Source organism: Zonotrichia leucophrys, chromosome 1, assembly GCF_028769735.1.
Source record: "Zonotrichia leucophrys gambelii isolate GWCS_2022_RI chromosome 1, RI_Zleu_2.0, whole genome shotgun sequence".
NCBI lineage: Eukaryota > Metazoa > Chordata > Aves > Passeriformes > Passerellidae > Zonotrichia > Zonotrichia leucophrys.
In genome coordinates, this window is record NC_088169.1 from 11,992,873 (window position 1) to 12,009,978 (window position 17,106).

Consider the following 17,106-nt stretch of genomic DNA (forward strand, 5'->3'; position numbering starts at 1 on the left):
AGATTTTCTTGATTTCATTTTATTTCAGTGAAAAGCACTGACAGCAGAAGTGCAGCCAAGAAGGCAGGAATAAACCAAGCCAAGTATCCAAATCTCTTTGAGTAATTTGGTTTGAATTTAGGTATTACAGAGCTAAATCGTAAGGTTATGATAAAGAGGTGAACTGACAGGGAGAAGTTTAAATTAATTTATTAGGAGTCAGAAAGGCACATCCTCCAACACTCCAAGATTTCAAATATTATGCTCAGGGCAGATTTTTTGAATTCATGTAAATAATCAGATTTTTTGAAGTTAAAGCACTGACTTGAAAGTTAAGCACTGAGAGAACTGTCCATAGGTTTAGGTCTTTTAGTGAGGCTGTTAAAAACCACGGCAAAACACAGGATGTGAAATGTAAAACTAGGGACTGACTCAACCCTGGAAAGGTAGGATGCAATTTATATGAACACTGGTCAAGCTTCTGCTCCCTCTCATTACTGGCTGAGCACTACAAAGACTTGGCTCACCTGTGACCCGTTCATACTGTACAGAATCTGAATTAGAGAATAAAAAAATCACCTTAACTAGAGGATTTAGTAGAAACTAACTCAAAACCATAAAAAATATTAGTCATAGAAGAAACTAGTAGCTGTAGGGAGAAAAGGATGGATGGATGGATGGATGGATGGATGGATGGATGGATGGATGGATGGATGATGAATGGCTCCCAGAGTCAAAATAAAATGAGCTAAAGGGCAAATCAAGGGGTTCACAACATCTGGAACAACTTTCTGATGAACTATTTGTCTGAATCACACCATGGGTCATGAATTGTTTTCCAGTCATTCATGGTATCTTGATTCTTTTTCCCATCTCTCAAAAGAAAGCATTTTCTTGGACATTTGATTTTCGTTTTTTGCTTGTTGTATTTTTTCCCTTATCTAATTAATTTTCAAAACAGTGGGTTTACTTAAGTGATCACAAGCTTTTAACCAAAAGATTTAGAGCATCCTCAGACTGGTAAATTGAACATTGAACTACAAGGTTCAAGCATTTTACTTGTTCATTTACAAAAATACTGGAAAATTGATTTTATTCCTATTACACACTTGTATGATATAAATGAAAGTAAAAACTAAAGCTGGCAGAGGCGGCTACATTAAAATATGTGTATCTGATTGTGAATCAAATGAATCTGTGTTGCTCTGTGATGGTCTCTCTAGCTGATTAGAATGTTTTAAGGAAGCAATTGACTTTTTAGCAGTCATAAAATCTTGAAACTTTCAGTTCATTAATCTAGCCATGGTCTTCTTCAGAAGCAGCTGCATTGTTTCAGAATGAGTAAAGCATGTCCATATAGGAATATGTATGAGTAAATATTTCTGAAGCAAATTTAATATCATCCCTGGTATAAAAATTGCTATAAATGTATTGGTGTATAAATTTATGGAAATAGCTGATTTTCGCTTGACACAAACAAAGAAAAGTAGAAAAGCTGGTTTGTTCCTTGAACTGGATTTTCTTCATTGCCCTGAGTTAAGCACTGAGTTCTCAGCACCAGAATAAAGGGCTGGGAGTGTAAGATCATATCACCATAAAACTATTTAAATTAGAGCACAACTGAACCATTTTACTGAAAAAAGTGAACAAAAGTATTCAGTCCGAATCATTCATTCAAGGGTGAATTTAATGGAAGTAAAAAAATCACAGACTTCTTTCTTATTATTTATATTTTAATTTAAAAAATTCACATTGCTCTTGCATATAATTAAGAATCAAATAAAGCTTTTGATATTAGCAAACAGCCTTACCTAATGGGAAACTGCAGACATGTTTGGCTCTGTGAATTTTACTTTGCCTGTTTCTACCCATCTTGTTTCCATTCCTCTCTGCATGGCTCTTGTCTGCAGTGGAGCAGCTGAATAGCTATAAAGCTGTTAAAGCAAAGAGAAATGTTTTCTCTATAGATAACTCCAATATTTATTATTTTTATACCTTTTTTTCATCAGTTTCCCATAGGAACCTTAAGTTGTAGTGTTTCACTGATCAAAATCTGTGGGCTGAGCAGTTACATGCCCTGGTAGTAGATATGGAATATACAGCAAGGCCTTCATGCAGGTACAACTTTTAAAGTTGGGGAAAATAAAGCCTCTCCTTTTTCTTTGACCCACAATTTATGACTGGATTAAAATACTGAAACTTTCACTCATTTTTAGCCATCAAATCTAGGATAACAGCATTAAATTGTGTGCATTAAGTTGGACTCTCAAAATGTTGGCCTTTTTTTTCCAGATTGTGTCCTTGAGGATATTAATCATATTCTTAATTTCATCATAATGATAGCTTTCAACACAGGAAAATTATCTTCTCTTTCACTTCATCTTCTTCCTGCTTGTTCTCATTTATCACAAAGAACTAAAACAGCACTCTGATGGCTTCAGATGATTATGAAGGAACAAGCCCTCCTACCCAGCTTTTCTAAGCATTTTTACTTGTCCCCAGGAGCAGTGAAAGCTTTCAAGAAACGTGGCACAGATGTGTATTGGAATCTTCTATATTTTGGGAAAAACTACTACAGATATGACTGGATCCTGAAGTTAGGGGCCCTGTAATGCCTACAGAAGCATTTTCAGAGGAAAAACTCAGGATTAATGAAAGTGAAATGGGAAATTTTGCAGAATTGATTCTACTTTAGAGTATTTCCTGGATGGAGAGGGCTCTGGCACATCACCAGTGATGGATATAAAGGTAAATGTTCCCTGTGTTGTTACAATAGCCAGAAATGCTGCCATTTTTTAAGGGCTTTTACAAAAAACCCTTTTATGTTAGTTTCCACTGTTTCTCTGAAAGTGGCAGTCTGACCCAGAACATTTAATAGCCAGCATGATTCAGACCTTTATGAATACTGCTCACATTTCTCAGTGCTTCATGATGAGGAAATTGGCTGACCTCTGTTTCAGCTGATCAGAGAACCAAGTTTCCAGTTTGGTTTTGTATCTTCAGCAAAAAGAAGATACAACACTATATTGAACATGGCCTGAAGTATTTTAAAATTAGGGTGTATGCTAGGCCTGGTGTGGAAGGGAGGATAAACTGGGAAATCCATAATATGTGGGATGAACCTTGGCCTCACTGAACCCAAGGGAAAATTTATTGCTGGCTTAAACAAACCAGCTGATTTGCTTCAGAATTCTGTTTTTGATTATAAATAATCTCAGGCAAAAAATTCATATCTTTGTTGCTTGTCCTTGAGGTTTTGATCCTCTTCAGCCAATTGATAATCCCTGTGCCAAACTGTTGACAGTCTCTTATTACTAGTCAGAGATCCTAAGCACAATACACACATCTCTGTCTTTAGTTGACATCATTCCACATAAATGGCAATATAAAAGCAGGCTGGATCAGGAAATCCTGAGCACTCCTTATTTTCTCTGGGGCCAGTTGCACAATTGCTGGGGATAATTATGAGTACTTACACATGAACCCTCACTGAGGAATCTTTTGATGGTTGCAGACAATGGTGAACACCTAATACAGAAAACTGAAGTGCTCAGAGACACAGGGCATTGAGAACAGTGTATTGATACAAAGTGCCCATAAGCCAGGCAAGGTGAGGGAATTTAGAACAGGCTCGCTCACTGCATTCCCTTCCTTGCACTTGTAGCACGGATTACAGATGATGTGTCTGTTTCTGTGTCACAAAGCCCACTGAATGACAACACTTACACAGAGCAGGGCAATTTACTGTTTGAAATATGTCCTTTAACTTTCCTTAATTGTCAGACTTTAGCAGTTACCTTAAATTTAATTCTGTTGCATTTAAGGTCCAGTTTTATGATGATATAATTTATTTTGAGCATTACCCGTGACATTGCTCTGCCTGTCAATGGAAACATGAAAGAACATCATCATAATGAATATCCATGGACTTACATAAATCACTCAAAATACTTCTGATATGTACAGAGATTTTCCATTGACCCTGTAATGACTTTATTAAAACTGTTTCTACACAAGCTGTGTCAGCAACAGAGACATGAAATGATGGCGCTCCAGCAACATCACCTCACTTTTAAATGTTTTGGGGAAATGCTGTTAATTTTCTTTTAGTAGTGTATCATCCTTCCCAAATTACAGCCTCAGAGAACAGCACAGTCTCCATATATTGGGAACATATTAGATTTCTTTTTTCTGTTACTTCACAACTTCAGGAGTTGTAGTTACCACTGGGAACAAATCAAAGTTATTAAGAGTGTCTCTACTCATCAAAATGAAGATGTGAAGCCACTGCCAGTTTAATTTAACCATTGAATGAAGGTGACACAGCTGACAGCCTAGAGGACTTGGACAGTGACTGTCACTTCCACTGCGTCATTGCTACTCCTCCCAGACTTAACAAAACTACTCTTGTTTAATTTTGTGGAATGGAAAAAAACTTAGAGGAGTTTCTTTGAGCAGTCCAAGACACCACAATTTTACATAGGCCCTAGCACTGGTGTAATTCCAGTGATCAGAGAAGAATGCCAGGAGTCAGGCTGGACTTCAACAGCTACTGCGGCAGTGGCCCAGACCCTTTATATCCTTTGGTAATCAGCATCTTGGAACAAAACTCAGCCAGTTTCTCCTACAGTAAGATAATTTTTTTTCTCCTTTACACATTTTTAATTGTAGCCTGACCTGCTTCCAAGTTAAACAATCTTTCCTTACCAGGAAGGTCTGTCAAAGATTCAGGCTGGCCATGACTTAAATTTTTAAAAGACCTGAACTGACAAAGGTTTTTGGAGGTGGAGGGGAAGGAGGCTGAGGGAGAAAAACATCTCCAGGGAACTTCTGGATTTGTGTGTAAAGCATTAACCCTTGCCAAGTTAAAGGAAAACACAAAATTTTGCTTCAGGAGAAGTAAAAAGAAGCTACAAAATATCAGATTAAGTTTTCTATGCTTTCTGTGGAATTTTTTATTGTAAGGATAGAACATAGTTAATAAAAACTAAAAAGTCATATTTCAAATCAAAAGCAAATATGACAGTTTTACTGAAACTAACCCTCAGGTAATTGGTGAAAGTTTTAAATATTAATATCTACAATCAGCAACAGCTTCAATTCTCAGAGCTACTGCAGTTCTGACACATTAAAGGACAAGGTAATGATGTGATTTACTGTGCTACAGGTGTACAGAGAAAACTTGACTGCAAAAAAGTGGAAGATTTAAACTGAGTATGTTCCTGGATGTAAGTGACAGAGAAAGAAGTGTCAATGATAACATTGTGGGTTTTTTTCCCTCTGCATGGTGCATAAAAGTAAGCAAAATAAATGACAAAATTGTGATAGAAGGAATTCACAATCTGCCTCTTCTAAGGAATCCAAATTTTCAGAGACAAAACCTAGAAAGACATGCTTTGATATGATAGAGGTAGTAAAGAAAGAGCAAAACAATCACATTCTGGTGAAATTTCACCAAAAAGAGAGACCTATGTGAAGTATGATTTTCATGACAATAAAGGGAAAAGTATTTATCAATAATTTCTTTTTCTATGGGACCAACATAGAATTATGTTGATCCCATAATTATCTTAATTCTGTCTATTCTTAAAAGGTCTCTATCCCCTGCAGGCCCTTCTTTATTTTCAGTTCTTTTTCATTTCCTTTCTTTATTTCTCATCACTTCAGAATTTCTTCTTCCAGTTTTCTAAGCTAAAGTTTTCCTCTCCATGCTTATTTTCTATGTTACATGTTATGGCTACTGTATGACCATTGAATGTACTTCCTTTATTGCTTAATTAGTATTCAAGACAGAACAAGCTAAACATTATTAAATTGATTGCCTGTTACATCCTTATTGAACAATTAACTTTAAAATAGCATATGAGCCTTGATTTGGCTGAGGTTTTCAGTGACATTTATGCTATTGATTTCAGTGTTACTACTGAAATAGCAGTATATGGAGGTATATAGATGTATATACCAGTATACCAGTATACAGAGGTTTCAGAATGCTTCAAGAAGTGGACCTAAAAAATGCAACTCTTACCACTCAAGTGGTTAGATATGAGAAGCACAATAAGATTCAAGCTCACGATCTTTTCTCTTCTTTTTTTTTCTTTTTGTCATAAAATAATGTGTACATCTTTCTAACACAACACATTACATGAAAATTTTCAGTTATGAGGAGCCTAAATAAATTTTATAGTAATGCACTATAATATTCAACTCTGTCTACGTCAAGCCAAAAGAAACTGCTCAGATACAATATTCTTTAGAATTCTGATATGGCATTTTTCTGAGTGACATAACATACCACTTAAAACAGCACTATGCAATAGCAAAAAGTGACTTAAGAAATTCACAAAATTACAATGAACAAAACACACTTACTGAGGAAAAAATTTCCATCTCCAACTCAAGAGATGTGTAGGCATTCATGGATGAAAATGGGGATCAGTGGTGATGAGAAGAAGTAATTGAAGGCCAGAAAAGCTCTCCCTTTGGATTGCTGGACTTGTTCTTTTGAAATGCATTGTAATGCAGCCAAATAAAGAATTGAAACAAGAAAGACATCCTACCTCTGCTAATAAACAGCTAAGATCTGAAAATTATGAAGGATGCCACAGAAGAGGAGCAGTCTGACAGGAGTTCCCAGTTCAATATGAAATTATGACCCCAAAGACTAATGATTCTTTAATGTAGGAGAGCAGAATAATGAGTGTGACTTGGGGAGTTGCTGTGCCTCTCTCTCTGGCACTGGTGAGAACAGCATAAGTGGCACCTTCTGTAAAGTTCTGATGTCCACACTTCAAAGGCTTTTAGAATGTGGCAAGTGTTGCAATAGGCACAAAGGATATCTAAGAAACAGGTCTAAAGAAAAAAAGAACCTTCAAAGTTTTAGCTTGAAAGTTGTTTATAAGATACAATATGTTTTACTCATTAAAAAAGGGGTGAGTATTGACAGGGATTATTCCTGTGACTTTAAATTAATAGGGAAATGTGTATCAGGAGCCTAGCCGTTGTAAGCAGAGTCTGGAAAGTAGCAACACAGTGCTAATTTTATACAGCAAGAGTTGAAAAAACCTGGATAAACAACCAGTGGACTGGTGGGATTTAATGTCTTGGGCTGAGTTTGCAGACTGAGAGGGATGCTGTCCTGCTGGGGTACAGAGCTGCACTCAGTCAGCCACAGCTCTGAGTTTAGCAGAGCCCTCAGGAAGGCAGGACGGGGAGTTGATGGTCTCTCAGCCTCAAATCTGAGCTGTAGCCAGCCAAGGATGCTGTCTGGCTGCAGCTTGGATAGATTAAGGTGTCAGCACTTCCCCCTGTACTTTGGGCTATCAATGGCTGCAAGTGCACTGGATGTACCAGCAGCACTGCTGGGTCACTCCCTAATCTGCCTGCGTTGGAAAGATCTGGGTTAGAAAAAAATCCCTCCTTTAAAGAGGGTAAGCTAACGTGATTATTTTGACAAAACTGAAGATACAGTCTGCCTTGTCTGCCAGCAGAACAGAATGCCAAATGATTTCCCTGCTAGCTACAGAATGGGTAGAAAATTTAGAAATCTGGTGAATGGTGATTGAAGCAAAGAGTTCAAGGAACTGCTGAAGATATTTGAAGATCAGAAGTATTTGTGATACAGATTATAGGTGAAGCTTTAAATTAAATATGTACCTTTCAAACTCATGTTTGAAGAATAGTAAGAAAAGAAGGAAATACAACTTTAATACCATAACATAAATTTGCTCTAATGAGAAATTATATCACTGATTCACCAGAGGACAGTATTTTTATATACCCAATTTGGATTAAATGTGTCTGAATTAAAACCTATAGAAATATGTATGGATTTTAAAAACCTGAACATTGATATTCAGATAAAATACATGCCAAATTATAGGCCTATTTAAATGGAAATTTTATTAGCAGAGTATCCTCTGATATTAGTCACAAATGAAAGTGTATCTGTGAACTCACCAGCCTCAGACAATTAGCTGCAGTAACATACAGAACTTTGAACTTAAAAAATGGGGCAATGGATACATAGTATCCTCCTGCCACTGTAGAGCTAGAATGTGTTTTATTCTTTAAGCCACAACCTTGAACAGTATCTAACTTAATTGAGCTTTTTGCCTTTTCCCCATCTGTTGTTCTGTATCAGCAATGTGTTCTTCAAGGTAAGTGACCGAGAGCTATTTTCTACACTAGTATTTTATAACACAAGCCCCTTATTCAAGTGCCATTAGCAAGAGTACAGATCAATTTTGCATGATATTTAAAAGAATAATTTAAAACCAATGCTTGTTACAAGCCCTCTCCCATAACACCTATTATTTTCTGCTGTAAAGATTTAGGGCTTTACCTTCCTGAGGGAGCAGTTCCACTCGGTGGCTGAGTGGAATACAGGTTTGCAGAGGTATTTCCTGCTCTTTCCCCATTCTCCTGGAAGGTAAAGGTAAGACCACACCTTTCCACCTGCTCTGGCACCCTTTTTAGCCCTAGTTGAATACAGTTCAGCTCAATTAGCAGAATACTACATGGTTTTTTCCTTGACGTGTCAGTTTTTTGTTGATTCACCAGGGACAATTCTGCTGTATCACGAGCGTTCCAACTTCTCAGGTGGGGCAGAACCTTCAGAAGTGTCACTGGGTAAAATAAAACATGGAAAGCACATTTTCAGGTACCTCAATTCTCTGCTATTTTTGTTGTAATAGGTATCACAAAAAATGCTACCAGGTTAGAAAGAAGATTTGGTTTACCAAAGGATCAGGGGTAAGGAAAGCAGTGACAGCAACACTTTTGTGGGAGTCACCTCTCAGGTCCAGTGAGATTGGCTCAGGAGGGATTAGGGGACTGCACCCTGAAGCATTGCACACTGACAGATGTTTGGGAGACCCATCAACCCACTTTGGGCCAAAATATAAGTCATTACTTATATCTAAACACTGAAACTCCAATAGCGTATCTAAATATGCTTATACAGTTTTGGATTGCTGGGGCCCACAGCTCTTTACAGATCCCAAAGATCAATTAATCTTTTTTTAATGGGAAACAATTGAGTGCCTTTCACTGTAAAAGGTTTACAAGTTTGCTTCTTTCCCTAATTTTGCCTACCCCAAAACCTAGTTAACTCTAACAGAATAACCTAGCATCAGGTAAGGTAAATTAACATATGGGTACAAGGAAAAAAGGCCAGGCCTGGGGTATGGGAGGCCTCCTCAAATTTGCTATCTGCCAGTGGAAATATGACAGTGGAGTGCATGGTTCAATAAGAGTAAATTGAAATTCAGAATTGCTATTTCTGCATCAAAACTGCCATGGCCACATTTTACAAAGAACTGATCTGATAACAACAACAACAACAAAAACAACAACTTCTTCTTCTTCTTCTTCTTCTTCTTCTTCTTATTATTATTATTATTATTATTATTATTATTATTATTCCCTTTTGTATGTTCTTGTTTCTTTAAGATATTTTAAAAGGCTGATTTTGTACCATTACAATTTATACCAGATTAGATATCATCTGCTTTCAAGCATCTGGCAGGAAGGTCTAAACCTGGGATAAACTCCTGTTTATATACTCTGGCTAATTCCATAAAAATGTCTCCACATGCTCATCCTGCTCCAGAACAAGCACATACTGCTAGGTGAGCTGGTGGTGGGATACAGAAACACTGTCAAATCAGTCTTTGGGAAGCTGAAAAATTCTAGAAATTCTGGTCATCATCTCTCTGGACCTGGGTCCACCTCAACCATCTTTGTCCCAAGCTCCCAGTGTGCTCCTCCTCAGGAATCCATTGTCCCTCCAGGAAGGGGACAATGGTGCCATCAGGAGTATTTGGTACAGCACACAGGTAAAACTACTTTTCCCTTAATCCCCACTTATTTCAAAAAACACCCCAGGAAAAAATAAGGGAAATGTGAATAATGGTCAGTCTAACTAATGGCTAGTCACAATGAGAAAAGAATGAAAAGCAGCAATATACTTAAATTCCAAAACTTTGTTTTAATAAAGCATTTATTTTTACAAAAGACATATTGCTTATCATAGCCTTATAACAATATTCCACATTAAACTTTGTTTTACTGTAGAAAAAAGTTAACTTCTCTTATGCTAATCACCAAATTGAGTCTGCTTTACATCTGATCTTAAAATCAAATTTTATTTTTCAGCACTTGCACTAAAAGGAATAGTGTCCATTTATAGGACATGAGGATCAAATTCTACACTGGAAAAAAGCTTTCCTCAAGCTAATGGTGCACTGAAGCACTGATGGCATAAAAACAAATGCTTGTTTGGTCTTGTTCTGAAGCTGAAGTCTCGCCCTCTGGCCAAGAACCAAATGTGCTACCAGATGAGTGATAGGGAGACGCTGAGCAGCAACATGAGAGAGTCAGGCTGCCAAGACTGCACTGTATCACCTCCATATCCAAGGCTTTGTCTGAGTTAAAAAAACCCTGAAACCACAAACACACACACACAAAACCAACCCAAAACAAAAACAATCCAAAAAAGCCCCAAACAATACAAACAAGTAATCCTTTGTCTGGAAGCTTGTAATCCTATTCATGAATGTACCACAAGGAGCTTGGTAAAGCCCATGTAACACCATAACTTCCAGCAGAAACCAGGCACTTTCCCTTTATTCTAAAAGAGTTTTCATGCATTTTCCATCAGACATTTAGGTTTCTCTGAGGGATTTTGGTTTTGGTTGTGAACAGAATGCTTTGTTGTTAATTTAGCTTGAATGCTATGGACAGACAGAACTCAGATTTTTAAATAAAGACTGTTCAAATTGCTCAATACCAACATGAAAAACATAAATAAATATTTATAGTATATTTTTAATGTTTTAGCTGAGAAATGGGTGATCTACCCTGAATAAAATAAACTTCCATGTGCATCTGAGTACATTAAGAATTAGAAAGAGAGAAATGAGTATTTACACGCACTTGTCAGAGAAGGATGTACACTTGTAACTGCAAAAATGTGATTTCTGGCAATGAATAGTAAACCAAGTTTTGGTTACAGTGTGAGGTACACATTTTGTTATAATTATCAAAGACAAAGTCTTTTTGTATAAGTTTGTTTTGAAATGGAGAGTCAGCAAAATCATTATATAACAGATGTATTGCACCTCCATTTGAGACTTGTTTGAAAAAGAAATACCTTGAAAAATTAAACACCTGCAATCAATATTGCTACATACTGAAAAAAATCTATTGTAGACTTAGTATAAAAGTTATATTTACAAATATTTCCTTTGTCTATAGCCCTGTGTAAGCAGAATCCTCCCATAATAAGCAGAACATTCCCACAGTTGGAGTCCAAGGTCAAAGCTGCAAAGGCAATGATTCCGGTCTCAGCTGCACCGTGCTTTCCCAGAGATATTTTCCAAGTTACAAACTCATAAAAAACACATCTAGATTCCATGGTCAGACTAATAATCTGTGCCTCATAGGAGAAATGCTACTAAAGACAACTAAAAGCTTAGTGATGCTCTTTTTCTAAAAATTGGCAATACCTACCTCTGAAGTTAGTGAAAAACCCCTCCCCAAAAAAAAGAAATAAAAAGGAAGAAGACTAAAAAGGCTGAAAGAAACCATCTAAAATCTAATGCTGAGGAAACACTGATGAGTATAACAGGAAACTACCTAGAATGGCAAAGAAATATTCTAGACAAATGAATGTCTGTTTTGTCATTGCCAATTATACTATCCAAATGAAAGAAATTGGTAATATTTATTATCAGTACATTTGTTTTGCAAATCTAGCATCTTTTCTTTCTTAAAGGATGTTTGGTGGAACCACTGACCTGTCAGCAAACTTTCGACATCACTTAATTGGTGCAATGTAGCAGTTCTCTTCTACTGCAAAGCCAATAAATGGCTTTATCATGTTTGTGTCTGTGGAAATGAGTTTCATAGGTAAAACCAAAAGTATGATAATCTAGGTTTTGGGCAGCTTGTATTTGCAAAACAAGGTTTACCTGAGAGAGGTAGACCATCAGTGTTCTATATAAGTTTATAAAAAAGTGCCTTACAAAAAAGCACGAGTCATTTGCAAAGAATATCCCCTCTGAGTCCAATTGTGAAGAAAGACTTAGAGGGAAAAGACTATGTGACTCTATATCTGTGTAAACTGATAGGGTAGGACTGACTTCACAGGAAAAAGAAATTGCCAAGATCCAGCTCAAAATTGTTTTGTTTCTACAAAATCCAAAGTACTCAATGGTATTTACTTTAAAAAACAAAACAAAACAAAAAACAACAAGCCAACCAAACAAAAAACACCAAAAAACCAAAACAAATGAACAAAAAAAAACCCACCAAAAAACCAAAACAATAAACCTCAAAACCCAAAAAACAACAACAAAGAAAAACACACTTTTACAGAAAGAAAATGCAGCTTTCCAAGGGCTGATTTAGTCTTCTCTTGGTAGCAGATATTGGTGGAGAAGGTACAGAATTTTGCTTAAAACTGGCTACTTTCTCTAACTCTCTGTCAAGGTTCTTCCAGATCACATGAACCAGAAAATGTTTCTGTTTTAGCCCATATGCAGCAGATAGAAGTAACTTTCTGTAGTGTTTATTTCCTCCACTCTGCTTCGCCCACTTTTATTTAGCCCAGCTGAGAAGGTGTTTATTTTTCATCCAAGAATCCATATCTGACAATCATGATTCCCCTGTCCCTCCTGTGCAAACATCAAAGCCTGGAGGGAAGGGAGGCTTCCTTGCTCTGGAGTTCATATGACACTTGGAGGACATGGGTCACAGAAAAGTAAACATCTAAGAGGAGAGATTTACGGAGAAGCAGAGCCTGAAGGGATAGTGAAAACGGATGGATCAACATGTCATCAGAATGGTGGGCGAGGTGTTGACAGGCAGAGCAAAGGAATTATTGATGGGAGTGGTTCCATGGGGGATCCCAGTGGGTGCTGCAGCTGCACCAGCCCCAGGGCACCCTGACAGAGTGCCCTGAAGTTTGTAACCTTCACAGAGCGCCCATTTGGGCAGGGACATGCCCGATTCTCCCTCCCGCACGGCAGCACTGCGGAGTTCATTTGGCACACAAGGCACCACTCCTTAGGGCAGGCATTGACAAAGGTCCTAGATGTCATTAGTGGTGTCACCTTTTAACCCTCCTGTGGGAATTTCATAATCTGGCCCAATTCAGAGCTCCTTTCTTCACCAATACACCCTTCCTCTCTCCTCCCTAGATCCCTTGGGTGCTTGTGAGGGCAGCGGGGCCGGTTGTCATTTCTCGGTGGGGTCCTGCAGGGCCGGGAGCTGCTCCCTACAATGGCAAAACCAGAGAGCGGCAGGAGCTTCCCTGCCCTGCCCTGCCCTGCCCTGTTCGAAGCATCCCGGCATAACCCCAGCCGGGATGGTACTCGGGAAGAGGGGCCGGGAAGAGACATCCCGCGGCCCCGCGCTGGCCGAGGAGGCTGCGATTTGCCGGATGTGAAAAAAGCCAATCGCTTGTTTTTAAAATATTAAAAGTTTAATAGTAATACAATGGTTATAAAAATAGTAATACAATTAGAGTAATAAAAAGTTGGACAGTTTGAATTAGGACAATATGAGACAATACAAACAAAGAGTTACGGACGTCCGGGTACCTTTTCTAGGCAGCACAAGCCCGAAAAAGGACAAATGTTAACAGAGGATTAACCATTAAAAGCAATAGCCTGTTGCATATTCATACACTTCATACATGATGCAAAATTCCCTTCAAACACAGGATTCTGTATGGTCATTGTCAACTTCTTCCTCCGAATCCTAACAGCACCTTCGAGGCAGGAAGAAGCTCGTTTCTTCTGATAAGAGGGCAATAAATTCTCTTTCTCTGAAAGATTCAGGTGTCCTGTGGCTGCTATCTCACTGCAAGTCCTTTCTTTAAAAAAAGTATCCCAACATAGCATAGTTTCTATTTTAATATTTTTTGTAACCTAAAACCATATTTAACACACTACTTAAAAGAATTAATACAGCATTACTTTCTAACACAACACATATAATATTCATTTTAATTTTTGCGAAAAACCAATCATAGAATACATGCATTTTTCACACCGGATCGCGCCGCAGGCTGCGGGCAGAGGCGGCTCCCGCCGGGTATCGAAGTCTCAGGGAAGGAGGAGCAGGGTTTGGTTATGTTTTCCATCTCCCCTCCTCCCCCCCGCCGCCTCTTTCCCAGCCAGTAAAGAGTGTCTGCCCCTTTGAGCGGCCGGCACAGCGCCTGCGGCTGCACACACAGACACACCCAGACACTCACACAGACACACACACGCACACACCCCCGCCGCTATAAATAAGTTTCGGAGCCTGGCAGAGGCGAGCGGAGCGCATCTACAGGCGGCACCGGGAGGCCGGCCCCGGCCGGACTCCGCTCCCACGGGGCCATGGCTTGCCGCTGCTGCTCGGAGGGCCGGCGACACAGCAGCATCCTCTACAGCATCCTCCGCAGCCAGGAGGAGCGGGCGGTGCCGGCGGCCGGGCCGGCGCCCCGGGGCTGCCCGTGCGGGTCGCGGCGCAGGGTGGCCCTGCGGAGCCCGCAGGTGGCTTGCAAGGCGGCCTCGGCCGTGCTGGTGAAGACGCTGCGCTTCGTGCAGAACGTGCCCTGCTTCCAGGAGCTGCCGCTGGAGGAGCAGCTGCTGCTGGTGCGCAGCTGCTGGGCACCCCTGCTGCTGCTGGGGCTGGCGCAGGAGCGGGTGCACCTGGAGACGGTGGAGAGCGCGGAGCCCAGCATGCTGCAGCGCATCCTCACCGCCCGGCAGCACGGCGAGCGCCCGCCGGCATCGGCACCGGGCCGGCCGCACCACGGCCCGCACCCGCCCTCGGCCGGAGACATCCAGGCTATCAAGGGCTTCCTGGCCAAGTGCTGGAGCCTGGACATCAGCACCAAAGAGTACGCTTACCTCAAGGGGACGGTGCTCTTCAACCCGGGTGAGTGGCCGGGCGGGGCAGCGGGGTCTCTCTGCCCGCCTGCATCCCCCGGGACGCGGGGCAGGGCCGGGGCTTTCCCCGGGGGGAGAAAGGTGCTGGAGGAGAGGGACGCGGAGCAAGGTTTCACCTTCTGCCCCTTCCTCAAGACCCCGGCCGCAGGCAGGGACGGAGTCCGGCTGCAGCTCGGTCTGGGGTCCGGAGGGCTGGAGCTTTCCAGAGATGCTTTCCACGAACAAAGCGGATTCCAGGCGCCTAGCAGTCGGTTAGAGAAGGCTGGGAGACAGCAGAGGCTCCTTGCTCCTTTCCCTGGAGCTGCGGGATCTCTCCTGCCCGGCCCGAGGGGAGCGGCTCTGGCCGTGCCGTGCCCGGAGATCCGCGCGCTCCGCAGGGCAGGGAAAGCTCGGGGCTTCCAGCGACAAAGTGCTGCTCTGGCTTTGGGTATAGCACTTATGATGGGGGTATTTTTTTTTGTTGTTGTTGTTTTTTAGGGTTTTTTTTGTCATCTATCTTTTTGGAGAATCCCATAGATGCAGCTCTGCCAAGTCACTTATTATCGCGTCGGTGACTGACCTGAAAGGCAGTCAGGATAGGGCAGGCTGGATGTGGCACTTCCCAAGCACGGCAGTATCCTGTGAAACGGGACAGGGCTCTGCTGGCGCTCCCGCTGCCAAGCTGTTAGTTATTGGTGGTTAGGTTCCTGTGGTGGTACTTTGCATTTATCATCCTGCTTTTGTAGCTTTGCTTTCTATACAGATAAGAGAGAAAAGTTACAATAGTTAAGGTGAAGCTTATGTTACACAAGTCAAATCTGGAAGCTGGTCTAATCCAAAAAGACAGAGGCATTGTTCTGGAAGGAAAAATTTCTTCTCTGAAAGGATGGTCAAGCACTGGATCAGGCTGTCCAGGGAAGTGGTTGAATCACCATCCCTGAAAATGTTCAAAAATGTGTAGATATGTTGCTCAGGATCATGGTTTAGTGGTGGACCTGGCAATGTTAGGTTAATGGTTGGACTCCAGTGATCTTGGAGGTTTTTCCACCCAAAATGATTCTATGGTCACATATAGCCTTAATTCTGCACCTTGCATCTTTCAGTATCCTTACTGTGGTTCATTGGGAAACTTCCTGTCTCATGTTGGAGTCAGTACTTCTTGCCACTGATAAACTGGAGTAGAAACAGCAGTCAAAAGAAGCCTTAAGTGTAAACAGTGCATTTTTGTAGAAGTGAAAAACTAAAGAAGTTATTTTTGTTGTCTTCCCCTCTGTAATAGTGTTTTGGAGACCATTCTTCAATCAAAGTTTTTATCAACTAATTTGTTTAACACCTAAGTGAATGTTGACAAACAACATGTTTTACGTTTGTGAAAAAGAGTATTAAATATCCAGAACATCACTATGATAAGAATTTGACCTTCCCAATAAAATTTGGCATGTTGGCTTTGCATACAAGAAGCCCTCTAGCAATTTAAGTTTCTTCTTTCCTTGAGCGATAATTACAGTCTGCAAGCTGTTAGGAGTTGTTCTGTAAGAATAATGTTGTTTTATAAACAAAAATTATGTAAAAAAATTAATTTATTTTTCTTTTCAGATCTACCTGGACTGCAGTGTACACAGTACATTGAAGGATTGCAGCGGGAAGCACAACAAGCTCTAAATGAACACGTCAGACTCATTCACAGAGGCGATGAAGCCAGATTTGCCAAGCTCAATGTTGTTCTCTCCTTGTTGAGATCTATTAATGCTAATGTGGTTGCTGAATTATTCTTCAGGCCCATCATTGGAGCAGTGAACATGGATGACATGCTTTTGGAAATGCTTTGTGCAAAATTATAATTAAAATTATAAAGGTGTGTAAAATAATGACAAGAAGTCCAGTGCAAAGGAAGCCCCAGAGCAGGATAGTGTAAAGTATTGTAAATAAACTAACTTATTGTTTTTACATAGATAGTATTTTTGTATTCCATAATAAAATATTCTTCAAGTTCTGGAAGTAATTTTTATTAAACACAATGGTTTTGGAATAAGGTTATCGTCATCAAAACAAGCTCTAAGGTTGTAGAGAATATTCATATCTAAAGCTGACTGGCTATTCTTTTACCATGCCCTAGAATAAAAACCATATTTACTATATTTGTACTTTCAAGGTGAGTAATCGCTGCTTTTCCAAAATAAGCACAGTCTTGCTGCTATTCTTA

General features: G+C 40.1%; 1 protein-coding gene across 1 annotated transcript; it reads left to right on the forward strand.

Moving 5' to 3' along the window:
* The first annotated feature begins 14,237 nt into the window (after positions 1–14,237).
* On the forward strand, positions 14,238–16,896 carry NR0B1 (nuclear receptor subfamily 0 group B member 1). Its single transcript, XM_064706028.1, has 2 exons — positions 14,238–14,913; positions 16,500–16,896. Exons 1-2 carry the CDS (start codon positions 14,370–14,372, stop codon positions 16,742–16,744), a joined length of 789 nt encoding a protein of 262 aa, XP_064562098.1. The 5' UTR covers positions 14,238–14,369; the 3' UTR covers positions 16,745–16,896.
* The last annotated feature ends 210 nt before the right edge of the window (positions 16,897–17,106 follow it).

What these genes read in the sequence shown, in the direction of transcription:
- NR0B1 (XM_064706028.1), top strand. Translation starts at nt 14,370, where the DNA reads ATGGCTTGCCGCTGCTGCTCGGAGGGCCGGCGACACAGCAGCATCCTC. An exon ending in GACGGTGCTCTTCAACCCGG is followed by an intron (nt 14,914 to 16,499) that starts GTGAGTGGCCGG and finishes TTTTCTTTTCAG; the next exon opens with ATCTACCTGGACTGCAGTGT.